Source organism: Spermophilus citellus (genome assembly GCF_964194105.1).
Source record: "Spermophilus citellus genome assembly, chromosome: 13".
Classification (NCBI taxonomy): Eukaryota; Metazoa; Chordata; class Mammalia; order Rodentia; family Sciuridae; genus Spermophilus; species Spermophilus citellus.
Window position 1 is genome coordinate 94,221,825 of NC_138193.1, and position 23,877 is coordinate 94,245,701.

At 44.6% G+C, this 23,877-nt stretch overlaps 1 protein-coding gene across 2 annotated transcripts in view; it reads right to left on the reverse strand.

The window, feature by feature from the left end:
* Window positions 1–23,877, reverse strand: part of PLB1 (phospholipase B1) — a 94,585-nt gene that overhangs the window by 59,817 nt on the left and 10,891 nt on the right. For both annotated transcript variants that reach the window (XM_081263825.1, XM_081263824.1), the window contains exons 10-15: window positions 18,934–19,005; window positions 18,006–18,080; window positions 15,971–16,034; window positions 8,091–8,149; window positions 6,033–6,106; window positions 4,547–4,590 (exon numbers count right to left, since the gene is read on the reverse strand). In XM_081263825.1, coding sequence (XP_081119951.1) covers window positions 4,547–4,590; window positions 6,033–6,106; window positions 8,091–8,149; window positions 15,971–16,034; window positions 18,006–18,080; window positions 18,934–19,005 — 388 coding nt within the window. The remainder of the gene's footprint in view (window positions 1–4,546; window positions 4,591–6,032; window positions 6,107–8,090; window positions 8,150–15,970; window positions 16,035–18,005; window positions 18,081–18,933; window positions 19,006–23,877) is intronic.

Genomic DNA, 23,877 nt, shown 5'->3' on the forward strand with positions numbered 1-23,877 from the left:
ATTTACTTATTTTCCACTTGTTCTTTGGGTAGTTTATCTAAGCAGATTTTGTTTAAATTATAATCATGATGATTTGCTCCTATATTTTCATCCTAGAAGTCATATTAGCTCTTACAGTTAGGTCTATGATCCATTTAAAGTTAAATTTTATATATCGTGGGTGGTAAAAATTCAGCTTTTTCCTTAGGTACTTGACTTTCCAATTGTCCTGGTACCATTTGTTGAAAAAACTATTCTTTTCCCATTGAATGGTATTGGCCTCCTTGTTGAAAATGAGTTAACCATAAGTATAAGGGTTCATTTCCCACTCTCAGTTCTAGTGGATTGTGCTATAAGTCTATTCTTAGCCAGGGCCACACCATCTTAATTACTGTAGCTTTATAGTTAAGTTTTGAAACTGGGGAGTATGAGTTCTCCAAATTTGTTCTTTTCCAAAACTATATTGGATATTCTGAGTCCCCTGAACTTCTACATAAATTTGAAGGTCAGCTAGCCAGTTTCTGCAAAGAAGACTCCTGGAATTTTGATAGGGATTATGTTGAATATGTAGATTAATTTGGGAAATATAAAAAATCAAATCTGATCCATGAACATGGGAGGTTTATTTAATTAGGACGTTAATTCCATTTAGCAATATTTCATGACCTTAAGACCAAAAGAAATGTACTTCTTCAGTTATATTTATTCCTAAGTATTTTGTTCTTTTTGATGCTATTGTAAATGGAATTGTTTTATTTCATTTTCAGATTATTAATTATTATATAGAAATACAATTGATTTCTGTATATATTTTATCCATAAACTTTCTGAACTCATTTACTAGTTCTAATCTTCATGGCTTTACTTTCAATCTTGATACTTTTTCTTTCATTTTTCTTGCCTAACTGTCTTCACTAGAAATTCCAGTAAAAAGTTGAGTAAAGTGTCTTATTCCTCAGCAGGCAGCACCATTAAGCATGACATTAGCTGTGGGCTTTTAATCAATGCCCTTTCTGAGATTGGGGAATTCTTTTTTCTATTCCTACTTTATTGACTGTTTTCATCTCGAAAGGGTACTAGACCTTACAAAATGTCTTTCTGGATCATCATAATTGAAATGATCATATAGTTTTTATCCTTTATTCTGTTTACATAGTATTAATAGTATTAATTAATAGTATTAACTGATTTGGGTGTTTTTTAACTTTGTACTCTTGGACTTAGACTAAATCCCACTTGGTTGTGTAGTATAATTTTTTTGTATATTGCTAGACTTGGTTTCCCAGTGTTTTGCCATCAAAACGCCTAGCCTTTTTTTTTTCCCATGTGTGTATGGAAAGTTTTAAAATCACTAATTTAATCTCTTTATTATTATTAATCTATTCGGCTTTTAATTTTTTTATTTTATTGAGTTCACGTCAGTGGTTTGTTTTTTCCTAGGAATTTGCCCATTTCATCTAAGTTATCTAGTTTATTGGGCTTTACCACATGGATCTACTCTTCACTTCTCACTTTCCCATCTCCCCAACTTCGTGGAGAACTCCTCAGAGCAGGGTCTGTACATACTCCAGGGCCTCCCAAGCTGCTCATTAAGTGTTTATGAGATAAAATGAAGTTCACCCAGGCTAGGAGAATTGTTTAAAGTCCTATAGCCACTGAAAACAGAATGCTAGGCTAGAACCATGGTGTCTCGGGTCCAATACAGGGCACTTTCCCCTGTCCTAGTCTACTAGGAGGTGGGGATGGGACTAACTGGATGGCAGATGGGATATCAGGGCCTCATGTCATCCAGAAGGATGCTCTTTAGAACCCAGCATTGCTGGTTCTTCTTAACACTTAATACAGGTAGATTGGGCTTATTCTGATGGCTTCAATTGAAAAACTGAAATTACCAGATCTTAGGGTTTAGATATGAAGATCCCATGTGTAAGACAATGCAAGAATTGTTCAGAGGTGAAGTGGTTAAGTTGTGAGAGTAATAATGTAATCAGTGGATTAATCCCAATGTGAATGAACTTGGTAGTAATTGTAGTTAGGTGGGGAGTAGCTGGAGTTGGTATGCTGCTGTGGGTGGGTGGGTGGGGGCTTTGAGGTTTACATTTTGTCCCTGGTGAGTGGAACTCTCTCTTTCTCTGCTTCCTGATTGTTATGACCTGAGCAGCTTTCCTCTTCTACATCTTTCTGCCGTGATGTTTTCCTTCACCTCTGTCCCAGAGCAATGGAATCAGCCATCTACAGACAGAGACCTCTAAAACTATGAATGCCAAATAAACTTTTCCTCCTCTAAAATTATTCTTGTCAGATCTTTTGGTCACAGCAATGAAAAAGCTGATTAAAACACTAGAGCCATCTGAAAACGGAACTGTTTGTCCTGGAAGGTAGCAGGTTCTACATTACTGGAGGAGTCGAGCACCAACTATGTAACTATTCGGCAGGAATGTCATAGAAAGGAATGATACACTGGAAAGGGCAAGAACTTGCTGGTTCATGCAGTTATCTCTGCCAGGAACATTCCATCCTGTTTCCTTACCTGATAGAATCTGGTTCTTAAAGTTCCTTTTCAGAAGAGAGAGTTAGCAGTCTTCTTTTTTATTCCTCCCTAGATTTTGTTCATGGCTATAATTATCAGTACGTGGATAGTGGATAATCGTGTCTCTCTTTAGGGAGTAACGTTGACTTTAGTGACGTCATAAGGACATTGTTGTCCTATTTTCTGAGCACCCAGCAGTGGAGTATATTGGAGTATATGCCGAATTAAATTAAACAGGGGCTTGGGAAGAGGTTCTTTTTTTGAGCTTACAATCTCATAAATTTCTCACGCATTTCCCTGTAGTTATTTCCCCCAAGAATAATTCAGCCCCTACAATCAAATTATCTTTGCATGTCTAGCAAAAAGAAGTCGGAATAGCCACCATTCCTTGGGTTAAGTGTATCAGAGGGTGGGATCCACCTGAGGGTTGATGTTGCCTTAATCCTTTGTAAATTACTTTGGCAAAAGATCTTAAACTAGATGATTTCCAGTCATCTTGTCTGCAATAACAGCCTGGGAATGAGAAAGTCCAGCAAACTGTTGTATATGCTGGGCTATGTCATACCCAAGTTAATCATGCTCACAAAAGCATCCCAAACTATTGCCTAGCAGTAGGGCAGTTTATTTATAGGTCTTGCGTGTAGACTAGAAATCAAGAGGACAGGGAGTACTGGGGCATAGAACTGTACCTATTTAAATTCAATATGATATGCCAATAACCCAACCAGATAACAAATGTAAAGTCTGATCAGTTCTGCCTAAGTGAAGATTAGCATCCCTGTCATCAAAGTCTCAGCAACTTAAAATGTGGCTCATGCCACTCAGAAAACTGAGGCAGTAGTACCACAAGTTCAAGGCCAGCCTGGGCAACTTCTCATGACACTGTCTCAAAATGGGAGAAGAAAAGGGCTGGGGATGTGGCTCAAGCGGTAGCGCCCTCGCCTGGCATGCGTGCGGCCCGGGTTCGATCCTCAGCACCACATACAAACAAAGATGTTGTGTCTGCTGGAAACTAAAAAAAAATATATTAAAATTCTCTCTCTCTCTTTAAAAAAAATGGGGGAGGAAAAAAAGGACTGGGGATATGGCTCAGTGGTAGAATGCCCCTGGGTTCAATTCCCAGTGCCATTAATAAACACACACACACACACACTTTTTAAAAGGAGAAGGCAGTTCTGGGGGTGTATCTCAGTGGTAGAGCACTTGTCTAGCACATGCAAAGCCTTGGGTTCAATCCCCAGTACAACAAAAATAATTTAAATAATTTATTAGCTCCTAAAGATATATTACAAAGAAATATCTAGGAGAAAAGTTAATGTGAATTAGACCAATTAATTCCCTCTTTGGCAAACTTATTAGCCAGAAGACTTTGAAGGGAAATAACTCAACATTAACATTCACTGCAGGTGTACTTTAAGAAAGCACTGCGATGGGTATGTACCAAAGAAAATCAAAAGATGAATAAGACCTGCCAGAGAATGCAGCCAGGCTTAAAAAAAAAAAAAAAAAAAAAAAAAAATCATACCAAGCAGGTTGTTATTGAAGTAATCAAGAAAAATGTTAAGCCCCAAACACGGCTGTGTTTGCACAGTCTGAACAAAGAAGCTTTATCTTTCGTTGCGGTTCATAAAGCGACACACAGAATCGCCACAAGCAGCCCAAGCTTCTCTCTGGGCCTCTCGGATGTTCTGCTCAGAATGAATGACAGGCAAAGTAGAGAGGATTCCCACCCTTTTCTTCTTTTTGAATCATTTTTTAAATAACCGGCACTAAGATTTGGTCTGAGCTCTTTTTCCCTCTCGTACTCCTCCTTGAACAAAGGAAATTCTCCTCCCTCTCTTATGCTCCTTCTTTAAAACCCCTAAACTCCAAGGTTTTAATCCCACTCAGAAAGCTGGGTCGCGGTGGCAGCCTTGGGGAAGCAGCGCCCCCTACTGCACGCAGCTGGCTCCCGCCGCCCGCGCTTCGCTCCAGGAGAAGCTGCGGAGGGCGCGGGTCCCCCAGCCTGCCACAAGGCACTCAGGCTGCGCTACTCACTGGCCAAGGTGGTCACGGTACTGATGTTCTGGTCTCCGCCGACACTGGGAACCAAAAAAGAAAACGGAGGTTTAAATGCCAGCGATGCTGACAGCTTCAGACAATCAGAACAGACCTTTCTCCTGAAATACAGCCAGAGGGCGGGCCCTCTCCCATCATTTAGGTAAAGGACTGAACAACAAACCAGAGTACAATGCTTTTCCCTCTCCCACCAATTGTCACATCCACACCAAAAATGGATTTAAGCTGTCATGGCTGCTTTGTTTGCTTTTGAACTTTGAGCTCCGATGACCTGTCTGCAGGGGGCGGGGGTGACTAGGTGGGTTCCCCACACCCTGCTTTCCAAAGGTACAGTGGCCATTCTTCTGCCAGCCCTTCCCCAACTAGACACCACAGCTGCCTGTTACTAGTAAAAATACAATGTAAAAAATTTTCCCTGCTCTCTTTTCTTTCTATTTAAAAGTCATTTTTAAAGGGCATGGTCTAGATGAAAACCGTCTCCCAGTCCAGTGCTAAAATTCCAAGAAGACCAAAGGTAGATGGGTTCCTAGGCATGGAAATACATGGCATTATCCAGAATCTCTGCTCTTCTGTATCCTCTTATTCTGTGCCAAGTATAGCTAGAAGCATCAAAAAGGTTCCCCACATGTTCGGGATTTAACTGCGCAACATGAAAAGGAAGCCAGGGATTCTGCACTTGGATTAAAACCGGTGTAGGATGGAGATGCCACATTCCAAGCTGAGGACACACCAAATGTGCCTGAGCCAGCCTTTTATCACACGGTGCGAGTCCTCCTCACCATAGCTTGTGGCAGTGGTTAGACCACAGGGAGAGCAGGATCAGCCTGCCTGAAGTAATATGTGTTGGTAGAATGAGCCAAATAGGGTCAGGAACCATCTTCTTGGTTTCTTTTTCTTTTATCATCTGGCTGTGTGATCTTGAACAGGTTGCTTGCCCTCTCTTGAGCCTTGCTTCCTCTGAAGAATGAAGGCCATTTATAATGATCCCATCTACCATTTAGACCTATTTTGTGTCGGGCACTGGGCTGGACACTTAAATTCTCACTAATCCTTGAGCAATAACATTATCCCTGCATCCAAGATGAAGAGACAAGCTCAGAGAGGTTAAGTAACGAGTGCCCAAGGTCACATAGAGCTGGTAGGTGGGGCTCAGATACAACTCAGTTCTCAAAGCCAGGACCCACTCATCACTCAGGCCACTGCCTCCTTCTGAGATTACATCACAGAGAAGCATTTCCAACCCAAACATTTATGTGGTTTCTCCCCCAGCCCCCACTCCCCACTCCTGTTCAGATCTTACTTCCTATATTAGGGACTATGGGGGTTTGAGGGAGCTGGTAAATACCTTCCTCAAATTAAACCTAGAATTAGTCATGGAAAAGAACTAGGAGGCCCATCCCCTTCTTGAAGCATTGCTTTCTAGAAGGTTCTGCGGTCTTCAGGGCCCTATTGTGCCCTCACTCACCTCCAGGACAGGCCTCGGTACTGAGTTATGACGTCAAGGATGTTCCCAGGCTTGGACCCGGCCCCGTTGCCTGCCTGAGAGGGAACAATGAGGCATGAGTCCCCCCGGTTTCCCTTGGTCCCCCAGCTGCCCGCCTCCTCATTCTCATCCCAGCCACCACGGCCTGGATGGTCTCTGCAGTCCAGATCTAGATGGCGCCACATCTGCAGGCACTTCCTGCCTCTTCAGAAAGGCTCCCCTGGGGAAAGCCTGGCACTGTGCACATCCTGAGAAAGGCTGCCTGGGCCAGGACCAAGGGCAAGCAGCAAGCCCAGGGCTCAAAACAAGCCATGGCATGTATTCCTTAGCGGGCCTATTTCAGGGTCCTATGTTCCTCGGTTTTTAAAGTCGTGAAATACATCCTAAAAGGAAACATACCATAATCCTTTCATATCCTTATGTCTCATACATGTATAGTTTTAAAAAATAGCAATATGATGAAATCCATGTTTCTTAATTCAGCTGAAAGTAGGGCTTTTTAAAACCCTACAGTGTGAACCCCTCTCCAGGTGCATGTCCCTCACCTAAAGCATGCTGTTCCTGAGCAGAGTCATTCTAAAGGGCGTGTTGAGGATGCTCCCAGGGTTTGCTCCTCAATCTTCTGTACCCAATTCTTATGCTACCTGCTTGGTATGTCACACTCAAGATGCTGCCTCCCCAGGTAGTCCTGAGCAGATATGGGATTTTTTTTCCCCTGGTACTAGAGATTGAATCCAGGGACACTTAACCACTGAGCCACATACCCAGCCCTTTTTATTATTATATTTTTTTCTACTTTGAGACAGGGTCTTGAAAAGTTGCTTAGGGCCTTACTAATTTGCTGAGGCTGGTCTTGAACTTGTAGTCCTCCTGTTTCAGCCTCCCAAATTACTGGGATTACAGATATGTGCCACTGTGCCTGGCATTACAGATATGTGTCACTATGCCTGGCAAGCCACAGGATTCTTGATGGCTCCTTTTCCTAAGAGCATCTTTCAGGAGCCCAGGAGGTTAGATGGAGAGGACATCAGGCCCCGCTGAGCAGGATGTGGCTGGGATGAGCAGTGTGTGAAGGTGCCTCTGTGCAGCTACAGTGGGGCCTTGGGGGTAAGGAGTTGCAGAGGGCCATGGAGGAGGCTGCCACAGTACAAGGGTAGGATCCTGGACTTAGATCCCTGAGTTCTGGCCTGGGCACAAGTTGGGTGGCCTTTGGTACTCACTACACCTTCTTTATTGGCTGAATGTAAGGAAAGTCAGACCTCTTGTTGTGGGTATACTGAGGAAACTAATGTCATTGTGAACAGGCACAGACAGGAAAGGTGTCATCCAGTCCTGGGGAGAGTCCACACTCTACTAACCCCTCAGGGAAGAGCAGCTGGGTTCTGGACGGGTGCTTATGTCTGGAGACATTTGAGAACCCCAGATCCAGGCTCTCTAAGGGCCTTATTCTGTTCTCTGTGGATTGCTTTTTGTGATGTCTAGGGTAGACCATGGGGCAGCTGCAGAGATGGGCTTGGTTATCTTTGGAACATGCACCTCTTCCACTGACTCCTGTTTCTCACCCCTGCACCTCCCTGCCCCCGTTAGCACTTGTCCCTGTCCCAGGGACTCCTCACCCCTGCCTCAGCACCTTCCCTCCGCTTTCCTACATGGACAAATCAAACCACTGGGTCTGAAGACTTCTACATCATGGCCAGGAGATCTAGTCCAATGCTCCTACCACTGATGGGCTGTGTGACTTGGGGTGGCCACTTCTGCCACCCACACTCTCTCAAAGGTCCTTCCACTTCCTGTTTTCCCATTCACTCCAGTATGGGGGGAGGGGGAGTGATGAGGTCAGAGTAGAGATGGGAAAACGTGGTGGGCCAGGAACGCTGGATGCTGGGGTGGGCAGATAGAATGGGGAAGGCCCGGAGATGAGGCCTGGACCATCTTTAAGAGCCAGGAGTGAAACTTCCTCTCTCCATTTCTTCCTCCACATTCTCAAATCCATCAAAACCTCCCTTCCCACCCTTCCCTTCTAAAATCAGAGTAACTTACCGTGAGAGAGTCACCTATGGCTCCAATGACCTTGATGTCAGCCGCCTTCAGCCTATGAACTAAGAATACAAACTGGAGTGAATGGCACGTAGGAGTTCCAGGAAATCTCTGGACCTCTCTCCCCTGAAAACCAGTGAATATCTTCCAGGAAAATGGAGAGAAAGTGAGTTTATAGGAACACACCTTGGAAAAAAGATCTGAAAATCCCATCCTGCCGATAGGGTTAAGCAATGGCAGCCAGGAGCCCAAGTGTGGGTCTCCTCCTTGGGGCAGAGGGTAGGAGCTCTAAAAGGGGATCTTCTGCTTTGTAGGTCACACAGATGCTACAAGGCTATTTGTGAGTAAAGAAGGAATTGAAGTGGAGATGGAATCCATATTTAATCTATTCTAGGCTTTGATGTGATTTGGGATAAAACGTTACATCATCCTATGAAAGAGCAACCCAATTTCTCTGGAGTGAAAAGGGAAGTACTTTTACCACTGAGTTTTTTATTTTTAATTGAGGTAAAAGTCACCAAACATAACCTATTTCAAGGTTAACAATCATAATGTACAACCAGCAGCACTATTTGGTTCCAGAATATTTGATTACCCCAAAGGAAGACCCTGTACCCATCAATAAATCACTTCCCATCTTCCCTCCCTGCAGACCTTAGCAACTAGTAATCTGCTTTTATCTCTCTATAAATTTACTTATTCTGTATGTTTAGGATAAATAGGTTACACAATATATGGCCTTTTGTGTCTGGCTTCTTCTACTCTGCATAATGATTTTGAGGTTCAACTATATGCTTGGATACATCAATATGCCAGATATTTCATAGCTGAGTAGTATTACACTGAATGGGCATACCACTTTTCTTTACCCATTGATGCATCCATGGGCATTTGTGCTGCCATACACATCTGTGTGCAAAGATTTATTTGAAAACTACTTTCAATTATTTTGGCTATTTACCCTGAGAGTAGAATTGGTGAATCATGTGATAATACTATGCTTAACCTTTTGGGGAAGAAGTACTAAACTGTTTTATATTGGATTTTATAATTTAAATGTTTTTAAAAATTTCTTAGTTTTTTTAGAATTTCTTGCATTTTATCACATATTGTCATGTAGCTATTGACTCCAGCAACAAGCATGCTGGGCACCAGTCAGCAGCTGCTGCTCTAAGGACAACACAGTGACCAGAAATGGAGATGGCTCTCCCGTAGCTCATAGGCTATGGAGAGTGTGGGGGCATCCCTACTTATGAAAATGATGGCTTGATAAGCACTGTAGGAGGTGCAAATTGTTAAGAAGGTCCAGAGCTGGAGGGATGGGCTCCCCAGAGGCATGGCAGGGGAGGATGTCAGAGCAGACTTCATAGAAAAGGCATCACATGAATTAGGCTCCAGGGAATGGTGGGATGAGTCTGGGAGGGCAAGGTGTTTTGGATGGAAGGGTAGAGGGGCTACAGTAGAGTAAAATGTATGTATCTAAAGCACAGCTAGTGGTACAATTTGGTTTAAGGACTTGTGAGACTAACACAAAATAACACTGGAAAGGTAGCCTAGGGATGCGGGTCTTTTATTCCTGGCTAACAAGTCAGGAGATGAAGATGAGTGTTGCTGTGTATGTATTTATGAACATACATGCATCTACCCTGTGTGTATCTATCCCTTTTGCCTAACACACACATGTCAACATCCCAAGCACATTTTGGGAACCACACCTAGAATTCCTCATGCCATATATATATAACTCTGTCCCTTCAGTCATAAACTTTCCTCCCTCTCCCCCAAATACCTTACTCCCAAGGTCACCCTGACTTTGCCATGGCTTCATCTTTGCACTACTAAGTTGTTAGAATAGTTCTCATGCTTCAGAAGAAGCCTCATACAGTGTTAGCTCCAGGGACTGGCCCACCATGGAACAAGAAGCCTATCATTTAAGTGGCCCATGGCTTGAGATGAATAAACTGGAGCTGTCTTCAGGAGGCCTCCTGGGCAGCTTTCTCTGCTGCAGTGACTCACGGGCAATCCTTTTGGCATAGCTGGACTATAATCAACCCGTAGCAGCCCTCAACACCCAAATCATGGTTGAGTAATGATATCTGCATAGCAGGCTGTACGGCATTCAGAGGAAAGGATGCTCAGAAGCACCTTCAGGTCTTGTCTCCTCCCATGAGATGCCTTGGCCATGCTGTCTGTATGGGAGGAAGTGCCATGCCCATGAGCATTTGCTCTCATGGGAAAAGTCCCTGCTACTTCCTATGATAGGACACAAACTGACACGCCCAAAGTTCTGAATATATGCATACAAAATATTCAGATTAGCAGTCCTGATACTCAATCTTGCGTCAGTCACCTGATGAGCTTGTTAAAACACAGGCAGCCGGGTTCCCCTCAGAATTTCTGATTCGGAAGATCTGGGGTGAGTCCAAGAATTTGCAAGTTGAACAAATTCCCAGGTACTGCTGATGCTGCCAGTCCTATCTGGGACCACACTTTGAGAACTAATGGTAGAGACGCTCTTGATTTTTGAAGCTGTTGACAGTGGCTTATCTTTGATGTAGATGAAAAGGCCAGGGCCATTCCTGCCATGTCTATGTACAAATTGGTTCTTACACAGCTGCAGCCATAGTGTAAAGCCAGAGGGTGGGTTCACTGAGTGACGACCTTCTGAGTCCTCCCTCCTCCTGGTCACCATGCCTTGAATACCCACACACACACACACACACACACACACACACACACTCTTCTACATGATTATAGCTGATACCTCCCAGCCTTCCACAGCTACACTATGTGGTTAGAAGAACAATATACAATCACAAAGTCAGCTGCACATGTTAGCACACATCTACAGGGCTAAACTGGAGACCTTGAAAATGACCTTTTCTCAAAGGAGTCAGGCTGTGGGTCAAAAAGGCAGCCAAATGGAAAATAAGCCCCTTCCCCCTCAACCTGAGATGGATTATTTTAGCTCCTAGTGATGACAGTGAATCACTACATTCTTACTGCCACAATAGAATGAATTCTCTGAACACGAGCTGGTATGCAAAGGTTAGGGGAAATCTTTGGAGGCTAGTAAAATATGGATGAGATGGACAGATTTGCTTCAAAAAGCTTTGTTATTATGATTTGCTAAAAATGTGGCTGAAATTGGCCATTCCTTTCTCTAAATTTGTCCATTTCTCTCTCTCTCTCTCTCTCTCTCTCTCTCTCTCTCTCTCTCTGTGTGTGTGTGTGTGTGTGTGTGTAGAAAAAGAGAGACAAATTGTTTCAGGGCTGGTGGGGGGGGGAGTTGGTTTCCACTTGATCAGTTGGAAGGATTCTCAGCAAGAGATAATAAATCAGTGGAATCAGCCTGGGTAGGAGGAGGTGACTTATCTGGGATTTTATTGTTAGGATGGACTCCAGAGCATTTCACTGGTTTAATTTTCTTTAGACCTTGGTTGGAGATTTATAATGTCATCATATACGACAAAGACATGGCTTGGAAATACAGCAAAATGCTTTAGAAATTGCTCTCCTTGGAAAAAGAACCATTTAGAGATAAGATTAAATTTGTGTGGACTGATTAGCTAAACATTATCTGGTACAAACTGTCCATTACCTTGAAAGAAGTTGATAAACATATCATTAACTCATCGAGATTTCCAGAGAGGGAGCCTCTTATCAGAAGGCCCTCTGAGCTCTGATGAAGTATTAGGAAGAGCGAGGAAACTTCCAGAGTAAGGAATGGGGAAGACAGTCTCTAGTACATGGAAAGCTGTCCCCAGGAACAGGGCTGGGCACTGGTGTTTTGTCTTATGGACCCCAGCAACTTAAACCACTGCAGCTATGATCTGAAAAACCAACTCTTAATTGTCAGCGAGGGCTGCCCATCCCATTCACTCTCTGATATTAAGGATATGTGAAATTACCTCCACAGTGGTGGCAGTTTGCTGGCACAGACTGAAACCTTGTTTCTGCCCTTGGAGTCCTTGGTATGAGTTTATGTGATTATACTTTGCACGGAGCAGAAGCTCAAGAAATGTATTCACAAAGAAATGATACAGGCCCGAGGTGGTAGGTCTGCCAATTAGTCTGGTCTGACCCTTGCACGTTGTATACATGTATTGAAATGCCACACTGTACCCCGTAAGTATGTATAATTACTATGTGCCAATTAATATATATATATATATATATATATATATATATATATATATATATATATATATATATAAATTTAAAAGAATTAAATTAAAGGCTATGTGGTCTGTGACAGGGATTTTACAGCTCTTAAAGTTTTAAAAGATAACAACAGTGGGGCAAGGAAACATGAATAAATGTCTTGGGGGTGAATTTGAGGTTGTTCAATAGGCTGGCTGCACCTGGGGAGAGTAGACTATTGGCCCTGTGGGGCACCATGACTTCCTGATGACAGCCTAGGCCAACTCACAGGAGCCATGAGCAGGTGGTGACCATAGAAACAGCTTCAGGACCTAGTACATGAACATGACACTGCTGGCTCACAATGGGTCGGGACCGCTAGCAACAGCCACCTGGTGCTATAAGTGGGCTGCCTGTTTTAGTTTTTGAAGAGTTCAATGTAGCTAAATGGGTTAAATAAATGATACTGGAAACTAAAGCAGGAATCAATGGTTTAAAATGAATGAATCTTGCTGGCTTGTCATTTTGGTGACAGCAGCATAGAATTAGCTTTGGGGACCCCTATTTTCAAAAGCTACAAAATTTTCCCTCTCCATGGACTTAGCAGCTTGACCTCAGATAGCCAGTTCCACTAGATAGCCACCAAACTACATTCCCTCTTGCTCCTCATGGCCATTCTTATTTGCAGGAAGTTTTTTCCACTGGGAAAACCTCAAGTCAGCTACTAGACCCACCATATTTTTTCTTGGCTATCCTAACCCCATGTGAGAGAGGGCCAGCCAGTAACATAAAATATTGATTCAAGTGTCTACAAAATTGACAAGCCCTTGAGAGAGAGCACTCAGCAAATTGCACATATGCATTGACTGGGAAGGAAAACTTAATAGCATTTTTTTTATTAACTACCAAATGCCAATTGATTATAAAAATTACATGTATCAATTCTCTATATCTTATCTCAAAGCCCCACAAATCAATGGATAAGGTTCATCACCCATGAGCTATGAAGCGTGACAAGAATGAGGTACCCAGACTGTCAAAGGCAACAGACTGTGATGACTTGAACTATCCTATTAGGAAATATCATTTTGGGTGATATTTAGATCCATGCATCTGTGGATTGAGAGGAACACTAAGAAAGGGGACTGTAAAGAAGGCTTTGAAAACAATTATGAAGGCAAACTAGTTATAAGATAGTGCAAAATAATTTTAATGGAAGTTACTTTGGTCTGGCTGATTTTTTTTAGATCTTTTCAACTCTGAGAATTGATTTGATGAGTTAGAGTAATTCAGAGTCATCCAACAAACATTTACTGGGCTTCTATCACATGCTGAGGCATTGGAGATATCAACATAAGGTGACCAGTTCTTCCAAGACATATATCAGAATTGGCATGACTGCAAACATGGTCTCCAAAAGAGGGAAAGAATTTATTAGAAACATGATAATTATCAAGGGAAAATAATGTGGTGGCCCTGTGCCTCCTTATCAATCCTCCCTCGTTGATCACAATAGAACAAGTATGGTTAGTCATAGAAACGTGTTTTTCATTATTGTTCAGTTAGCAGTGGTTATTTTTCTGGATAACACTTTCCAGAAAAAAAAATGTTCTAGATATTCAGAATCTGGAACACGCATGTAGGAGTGCTGCCCCCGGGTAGATGAAGTGAGTGTTATGGTCCTCTGTCACATCAGCTAGCTCAGGAAGCCCTAAATCTACCTAGCTGTTTATTCAAACAGCCCCTATCACCAAGGGATCTCAGATCTTAAGGTCTTGAGATTTCTTACTCTTTCATCTTCAAGCACCAATAAGCACAAGGATCTTCAGGGTCAGGGGGTAAAGAGGCTCATATTTTATCTGGTTTTTAGATGTTGAGATATGTCCTAATGGATTGGTTGTCATGACAGAAACATAATTCAGAAAGATTGCAAAATGTTATCAATCAAAATGCAACCAAAAGATTGCAAAATCATAGATCATCCTTTCAGAGTGATAAGATTAGAAAGGAATAGATTTTATTTCATTGAAAAAAGTATGGCTATTAAAACATTCAGATTGACACTTTATCTCTATCCAGATATACATACACACACATATCTCTATCTCTGAGTAAGGGTTTTTGCCATAGGAGGTCCTATGTAGAAGGTTGGCCTTTTATTTCTGCTATTAAAGTCCAATTGGTAAACTAACCAATAGGAATGAATTGTCACTAAGTGTAGGGACAAGAACTCTAGAGATAAATGCATGGTAAGATCTGTGTCCCTTCTATGGTTTGGATGTGGTTTGTCCGGCAAAGATTCAAGTGTTGGCCTTGATCCTCAGTGTAGTGGTATTACTTTAAGAGATGGGACCTAGTGCAAGGTAATTAGATCACTGGGGGCATTGCTCTTGGAAGACATTAATTCTGGTCTCATAAAATGAATTAGTTCTCATAAGAGTGGGTTGTTATAAAGTGTGGTCACCTCATGCACTTGACATGTCCACACATGACCAATTCCCTTCCCATTTCTCTACCACTTTGTGACCCAGTCAAGATGATATCACCGGAGGTTGGACAGATAGGTCACCTGATGTTGGACATTTAACTTCCCAAACTGTGAGTAGATAGACCTCTTTTCTTTATAAGTATCAAATTTCCGATACTTTGTTATAGCAATGAAAAGAGACTAAGTACAGTGAACTATGTGTTATAGCATGGAACAGAGTCAATATCAAGATTTTTAACTTACTTGCCAGTCATTTGGCTTAATTTGACATATGTGGAGGGCAAGTGTAAGCCATGGCATTTACTTCCTCTATTCACAGCATAAGGAGTCAATCTGACCACAAAGACTTTTCATCCATGGAAATTCCTTGGAGGCACTGTGACATCTCCAAACTTAATTTTCTATCTTTTTGATAATCTTGAAGCCATGAGAGCAATAGATCAACTAGAATGTAAACTCCTAGAAGGTACACAGGAGGCATTAAACAATTCTTTAACTAATGAAGTGAACAAATAAATGAACACATCCAGTCACCCTCCAGGACCAAGCACAGGGACCCACAGCACGGATGCTCTTGGGCTAATGTTTTGAGTCATGAGAGCTACCAGGTGACATCACATAGACCATATGCACAAAGCCTTCATTCCTAGGTTCCTTGTTTGGAAGAAAAGGGGCAGTCCTTGGGCAGCACCTCTTTGAGGAGGTTGCTGATGATTTCATAGAACATTCCATGAGTCTCACATTCAGAATCCAGCAACAGGCTCATATTTGAGAAATACTGAGAGGCATGAGAATGCACATCTGTAGGAGTGTGTGTACTGTGGGCACTGTGTAGCATTCAAATGCAATCCGCAGGTAACCTCGGCAGGAACTACGGACTGGCTAGTTTTGCTTTCTCAGTTTAAATGTACTTTTTCTTTCATGGAGAAAGAGTCACTTCACTTTCAAATCAGAGATGGTGACCTCAATTCACTCAACTACCCTTGGGCTCTTTCAGAACACGGCCTACCATAAGATCAGTGCTCAATAAATGCTTCCTGATAATGATGCTATCATATTTTAAAGACTAATCAAATACTCATGTGCCCTTGTAAATACACACACAGAGAACAATTTCTGTTGTCCTTGCAAATCCCCTGGGGAGTAGTTCAGATAGTGTGGGGTTAGGCTGCCTGGCCGTCCTGAGGTTGCTCTGACTTGGATGATTTCAGGCTTCCCATGAGTTTAAAATTCACTGACAAAAGCTGTGTACCTGAGGTGGGGACCGTGTTGGAGGGTTCCTTGTCAGGACATATGATTTCTGTTCCTTCTCTCACCTGAAATGAGACACACAGAGAAATAAGAAGAAATGGACCTTGCTCAATTGGAAACTGGGTCGGGAGTAGGCCTCTATTTTGAAAACTATAATTTAAGATTAGAAAACAAAAACCTTGGTGACTTTTACTCTTCCTCCTTTCCCTTCGTCCCTCCTATCCCACTGTCCACAGCATCCTTTCCCAGGGCTACAAATCCACCGCCTCCTCTCTGGTGCCTCCTCCTTGCCTGAGCTCAGCCTTGGTTATTTCTTGCTTGGAACACTGCAGCTTTCCCCAGAGCCACCAACTTCTGGCTCACAGGCTTGCAGCCTTCCAAGTCCCTTCAGAGTGGCCTCTCTCAAGAGAACATAGCTATGGCGCTCCCCTGCCCAAATTCTTCATGAAGCCAGGGAGTTTTGACTGTGCTCCTTATTCTTGTGTCCCCAGAACCTAGAACAGCAGCTGGCACAGTAGATGCTCAACAAGTATTTGTTGGTTGAAGAAGTAAATTACTACTCTGTATTAACTTCGGCATGAAGTCCATCCTCCCTCCCATGGCAAGTAATGTCCCAAGATAGGCTTTTATTCCCACGCCTGGATCAATCTATCATTCTATTTATTCAGTCAACAAATAGTTATGGAGTACTGACCCTGAGTCTCTGCACTCACTGAGCCTGGAAGTTCACAGCCTGTGCTTCCTAAGTGTGTCCTGAAGGAATTTATTACTCCCTCCTATCAGGTGATAATAAGAGCAATGTTTATATAGGACTCATGCTATGCCACAAAAATATTATAAATGCTTTGTATTTATTAACATGTGATTTCATAATTCTGTGGTAGGATGATACTGTCACTACTTCCCAGGTTAAAAAAAAAAAAAAAGGCATGGAGAGGTCAAGGACCTTTGCTCACTGACACCCAGCTAGTAAGCAGAAGAGTCCGGAGCCAGTTATCTTACCCTCTGAACCACACGGCCTCCTGATGTGACTCAGCTGTGATGTTGGGACAAGTTGACCACCAAGTCCTTTACACAGGGTCTCAGGGTGGAGGCCCAGGCCGTGAACTTAACTTTCATCACTTGGAGTAAACTTTACCCTCTTTTGTCAAATAGGAAGGCAAGGGTTAGGCCCCAATTCAATTTGGCCCACCTTGGTCCCCAGTTCCCCCAAAACAAAGGCACCCACCTGTAAGTATTTCTTGGCTCCTCAGAGGAGTGCAGAGTGCCCTATCTAATCTCCACAGGAGGTATCAGAAAGACATGCCTGAGATAAGCCATAAGCAAGATGTGAGAGTGTGACCTGACCTCTGTGGGTGTAGACAACCCCTGAGGGCCATTTGGTCTGCGTACTGACTGGTTCCAGACTACACCACTTTTCTCTACCCTTCCCTAGCTTTCTGGTCAGATCAAGAGTTCACATTTACATAGAAGTGCTTGTCAGAGGTTTGGGAAGTGTCTGAGGAGTCCTGTCTTGCATCCCACAAATTGGGAACAGGCAATAACAAGCAGCATGAATACCCCACCATGCCATAAGAGCAGGTGCCAGGGTGGTTCCAAGAGAGTATTGTAGGAAGATTTGCTAGCCACACACTAGACCCATCACTCTCCCAGAGCCTACCCTGACTGAACTTCAGATGCCTATGGCAGCCTCTGGCCCTCTGCAGCTCCCAGTGTTCACAGAGGCAAATGAAATTCCAGGACACAAAGAACCATTTGAGCAGCTTGAGAGACTGAGACAGGAGGGTGGGGAGTTCAAAGCCAGCCTCAGCAACAGCGAGGTGCTAAACAACTCAATGAGACCCTGTCTCTAAATAAAATGCAAAATAAGGCTGGGAATGTGGCTCAATGATTAGTGTCCCTGAGTTCAATCCCCAGGACAAAAATAAATAAATAAATAAATAAATAAAATAAAACCCATTTGGAAGGTTCCAAAAACTCATCAAGATGTGCGGCCCATCCACTCATTTGTCAGTCTCAAAAAGAACTTTCCTTACCTCAAGCTTCTCTTGGGGTTTTCGAAACCTGTTCGGGGAGTTGCTATTCTTGTAGGTGAAGAGATAGGGGCTCTCCTGCAGGGAAATGTAATATGTTGTAACCTTGACCCAGAAATCTGTATCTCTTAATAATCAGGGCTTATCATCTAGTAATACTTTTGGCCAATGGGGAGCATTTACATCGTCTTTTAATAATGACAAAACCATTGTCTGGCCTCTCTTCCCTGCGATGCCCAATCATTCCCTGGAGGAGCTCACTGATGAAATGCCCTGTTTGCAAGTCAGCACCTCTGTCTCTCTCTCTCTTGGATGACCCTGGATGTTGGTGCTACCAGGCTAAGTACACGCAACTTGATGAGAAATTAATTCTAAGCTTCTTGGCAGCCAAAGCCAAGACAGAAACAGGATGAATTACATATTTCTTACTGCCTAGGAACCCCAAATGTACCAATTCATTACCAAAGCTAAACATTTTAACTAGTATTAAGGTAGAAGACATCTCATTTATTTATTTGCCGTGATTTTCTGGTCCACATATTTGGCAATGGGAATTACACACCTGCTACATATCAGAGGCATGTTTAGGACACACCCACAATGACTCTCCTTCATCACCACTGAGATGCCATCATTCCTAACTCCTTCTCTACCCAGAGGGAGGGGGAGGGCTGGAAATGGCATCTGGAGCACAGAGCCAGGGAAACAGAGTAGGTGAGGGGGACCATCCCTGGTGGCCAGGTGAGCAGTGCCTTTGCTCCTGTGCCTTCCATAGATATGAAGGGCTTCGGTTCTTCTAGAACTCTTCTAGTGGCCCACGTGCAAAGAACAGATCCAAGACTCTCAGGGGGCTAAAGTCTCGGTCAGGGAAGACCCCACTTCTCAGCAAAGTCACTTGGTCCCTTACCACCCCCCCCCCAGCCCCTCCTACCTGAGACGGACATTTCACTGGCTTCCTCTCTGTTGTGCTGAGTGGCTCATCTTTCTGTCCCACAGGCTCCATCTAGAAAATAAGGTGATCTTAAACAGATAGCAGCCCTCTGAGGTACTCTTAAGAAACACTTATTAGCATTTCCGAGTTTGACCACTGATCCAGCAGCATTGGTGCCAAGTGGAATTCATGAGACAGGCAAATTCCCTGCCCCCATCCCAGACCTAATGAGTCTGAAGTTCGGGGCTGGGGTGCAGCCCTCAGCATAGTAACAAGTCCCCTCTGGATTCCGAGGCCCGCTCAAGTTGGAGAGTCACTGTTTGAGAAGAATCAGCGGATTCTTGCCATTATAGGGTCTTCCTGATCCCTCCCTCTTGACAGTATGGGAGGAAGAACTGAACACAGAAAGGGTGAGGTGGAGCCCAGCCAGTCCCACCAGCTAGTCACAGCTAGACTATGACACTGCTGTCCTGGATCCAAACAAAATTCTCTCGGTGGGTCGCACAGCTCCCTGGTCGCCTGGGGGCCTGTTATCGAGGGTATTTTTTTGTCCTCTCCTGCTGTCTGGATTTTGGCCAGCTCAGTGATGAAATTTCCCTTCAAGAGAAGCACAGGTATGGGAAGGAAGGGAAAATCCGTGGCTTCTGTGTAAAGTACATGTCCTTGCCCAGGTCCCCGCCCCACACCCATCACCTACATGGGTGCCAACAATGTGCTGCCATTCTCAATAGGGAATGAGGACCCTCTAGTCACAGTTTTCACAGCTGTGAGGGGGCAAGTTATGGGGCAAGCAAGCCCATATCTCTAACCAAGATGCAGAAACACAGAGACATGGAACACAGCTTAGTCCCTCACAGCCAACCAAGATATCTAGCAATATAGGAATGAGTGGTGTGGTACCAGCTCTGACGTTGGCAGCTCCTTAAATGAAAACCATGAAGCTACTAACAACATAGACAAAAGTTATGTGGTATAAGCTAATCTGAGCACAATGATACAAGCCTGTAATCCCAGCAACTCCAGAAGCTAAGGCAGAAGGATCTCAAGTTCAAGGCCAGTTTCAGCAACTTAGGGAACCCAACTCAAAATAAAATTTAAAAAGGGCTGGGGGTGTAGCTCATGGTAGAGCACTTACCTAGCATGCCTGAGGGCCTGGGTTCAATACCTAGCACCTTCCCCTCCCCCTCAAAAGAGTATGGTATAGCAGAAAGGGAACCAAAAGATTATAAATTTAGGTAAAAGTAATTAAGAAAGAGCCAGGCATTGTGGCATATGCCTGTAATCCCAGTGGCTGGGAAGGCTGATGCAGGAGGATCAAGAGGATCAAAGCCAGCCTCAGCAAAAGCGAGACGCCAAGCAATTCAGTGAGACCCTGTCTCTAAATGAAATACCAAACAGGGTTGGGAATGTGGCTCAGTGGTCGAATGCCTCTGAGTTCAATCCCTGATACACCCCCAACAACAACAAGAAAAGTCCTAAGAAATAAATAAAGGCAGTTGAAGAGTTAGATGAAGGAGGAAGGTTTTCTAAAAGTTCTTTTTTGCTGTTTTAAATCATTCAGTATACATAGATAAAGGCTTTAAAAGAAAACACAATGGTTTTGAGGAATCACAGATCTTCTATATGTGCTGTTTTCTACAGTTTGGGAGCCTCATGTTTTGAAGTCACCCTGCTGCCCAAGGTGCAGAGCTCTGGTAACACCTTTGTCCCTCATGTATCCTTCTAAGGACTCTGGCAGGGGATGTAGGAGGCTACTGGCCGGGCTACCCTCCTTGGCTCAGTCATGGGTCTGCACCTGCCATAAGGATTTCAGATCCTTTACAAAATTCCTTTCCAGCCTCTGTGCTCGGTGAACATGAACCAGGAAGGAACTTTACCCCTCCTGGGACTGGCTTAACCAAATGGAAGGAGAGTCAGATAAGAGGGCATAATTAATGTCAGAAAAGGAGTGGCAGCTCTTTAGCTCTGGGGCTGGGGAGGAACTGGGCTCCCCAGCTTCTTTCAGTTTTATTCTGATGGTGGCAGTTCCTAGAAGGGGAAGGGCTCACCCAGGGCATTCAGGGCCACTTGCAAAGGGCATGTTCAGTGGGTCTGGGTTGAAGGCCACGTTAATATGTTTTGCTTTTGTTCTTTCCCCCATCTTTTAAGAATTCAAGCAATAAAATAATCTGGAAAGTAAACTTGAGCAAGTGACATCTGAAGGATTCTGGTAGAATAGGTACCAGAGACATGGAACACAGATTAGTCCCTCACAGCCAGCAGAGCTGAGCCTACTTTTTAAGGATATGAAAGAAGGAAAATTTAGAGGGTTTCCCAATAAATCAATTTCTATGAAGAACCTTGTCCTAAATGTCTCTGTATTAGTCACACAGATCCTTCTTGCTCCCTACCCTGCCCCGTGGCTCTAGCACCTTGCTCAGGGCTTGATCGAAGGTGGGAGTCAGTGATTGCTGGAAGGATCTGGGACTAGTTCTCTAAGGTGGGTCCCTTTCAATGCCACCATTATGTAAGAATTCTGAGAAATTATTGAGACAGTGGCAGCAGAAAGGGCTAGGGTATGAGTTATATCCCAAACACAAAGTCCTCCTCCTCTGGTACCAGGAGCTTAAGCTTTGCCTGGGGGTAGGGTGGGGGCCTGTGCAGCTGGGACACTTCCAGGCATGTTTTGGATGTGTGCAACTTTTTCTTCTCTGGCCCTCGGAGCTCACACTTGTGGGGCCTTCGCCAGGGCTGAGTGTCTGAACGTGGGCATAGAATGTGCACACCTGGCTCTTACCTTGGTGGTTCCCGTGAGGCCCAACACAGAATCTAGGAGGTAGAGCAGAGATTCCTGCCCTCCCTGTGCTCCAGGGAAAGACAGTCAGTGAACCAAAGGGCATGGGGCGCCCAAAGGCTTCTGTGCTTTCACAAGCCCCCTGAGGTTGGCAGAGGGTCATTATATTCTTTTGGCAGGTAGAGAAAATGGAGACCCATGTGACTTGCCTCAAGAAACCACCAAGAGTGGGCCTGGATCCAGAGCTCAGGTTTTCTGGCTCCTCGCCCAGGACCCTTCACCCTAACATGTCATGTTCTCAGGGATGGGTTCCGGCCCGTAGGAGCTGTCCATGAGTTCCAGCACAGCTGTGGGATGGCCTGGCATTTTGCCAGTGAAGAAACTAGGTTAGAGACTCATAGGGAACTCCTCCCTTCCTTCCTGGCTGCAGGAGCCTCAAGGGACTTGCTGGGCTCTGTGGACTTGAGGTGGGTTGGCCAGGTCTGGGGAGAGTAGGGTAGCTGCCTGGCCAGGAAAGCTCTCCCTCCTCTTAGAGCACTTGAGAACTGTGCCCCAGTCCTTTGACCTTGAGAGTGAGGACTTCTATCCCCCTCGGTGTCCCTGCTTCCCTCTAGTGGGTTGGGAGAAACGGCGTGCATATCTATTTGTGTGCACAGGGACATCCCTCGGTAGCCCAATAAAGGCGATAATCATCACTGCTTCCATCAATACCAAGGACCATAAATAACACGATGAAAGGAGAAAGAGAAAGGAACCCAGTCCTTTCCCCAATCTCCCTCCAGTGCCTCCCCTGTCTTGCACTCAAGGGCTTCCTTTGTTCTCGGGGCCTGATAACTATCCCCTCATTTCCTCTCTGGTCGGACCAGCCTCCTTCTTACCCCTTGCTACTACACCTGGTCCATTCTTTCCTCCATGCCCCTTGCTCACAAAGGTCCTCTCACTGAGAATGTCCTCCCTGACCTTCCCCAACACTCTCAGCCTCTTCTAATCCCATTCACTGCCTCTCTTGACCTCCCAGTCCATATTGCCCCTGGGTACACAGCTTGGATATCCCTGCTGGCCCCCGACCTTCCCAGCCACACACTTAAGCTCCATGAGGATGGAGGCCACATTGGTATCTCTTGAATACTCCTTGGCTCTCATCAGGCATGCTGAAGGCGCCCGCTTGCTGATTGGGAGAAAGGTGACGTGGGAGAAGGATGGAGAATCTGGCTGAGATGGAACAATCAGGCTTCACCCCAGAGAGAGTGGGTGGGAGGGCAGCTCCCACTGGAAGGGCCAGGTTCTTCTCTGCTCCCCATGGAAGATCACCAATGGAGTGGTTTCCTGCGGGAATTTCCTACGCAAAGATCAGAGCCACAGAATAGTCTTCCTGTTCAAAGAAATCAAGTGCTTTCTCCAAAGGACAGTGTGGCTCCATCCTCAGGGACAGCCAGGAGGCTCCCTTTCCCTCTCTGCTCTGTGCCAAACACGTTGCCAAAGTGTAGCTGCTCGTGCACTCCAGAGAGCACACCCAGTGGAGGAGATGGAAGAAATGTTTCTAATCCAGAGAAGAAGAAAAACAAACTTCTGACACTAGAATTCTAAAAATAGGGCAGCTCTGATGGTAGGGGCGGGGCAGGGGATAAATGACAAAAAGAGGCCTCTGCTTGGTGCCCTGGAAAGGCTCCAAGCCTTGCACGGCATTCTATCCACCCACTAACCCCAAGACCCTGGGTGGCTTCAGGATGTGGGGATGAGCGCTATCGGTACAGTACAAAGAGCAGCAGGGTCACTGTGGGCCAGAAGCAAGCCACACACTGGACATGCAGGTGGAGGCACTGTCAGGGTTTTGCAGAAAGGAGCTGAGACCCTGAGTTCACACAGCTGTGAGAGGGGATTTGGATTTCAGATGGGACCTAGTTCTTCACCACTCTGAAGTCCATGCTCGTTCCAGGTGCCCCCTGGGCCTTTAGATCTATCCAAGGATATCTAAGTATGAGGACACTGGATAGATATGGCCAAGAGTTCCTGTGCCCAGAGCCCCACTAAAGCAGAGATTTACCACACCGACTCTGGGGACAGCGGGATAGTGGGTCCTCCACTCCTCCCCCACTGCCTGTCACTGGCAGGTGGCAGCCCAGCTCTGGGACCAGTGGGTCAAACTCTTCAGAGGAGACCTGGGCCTGCAC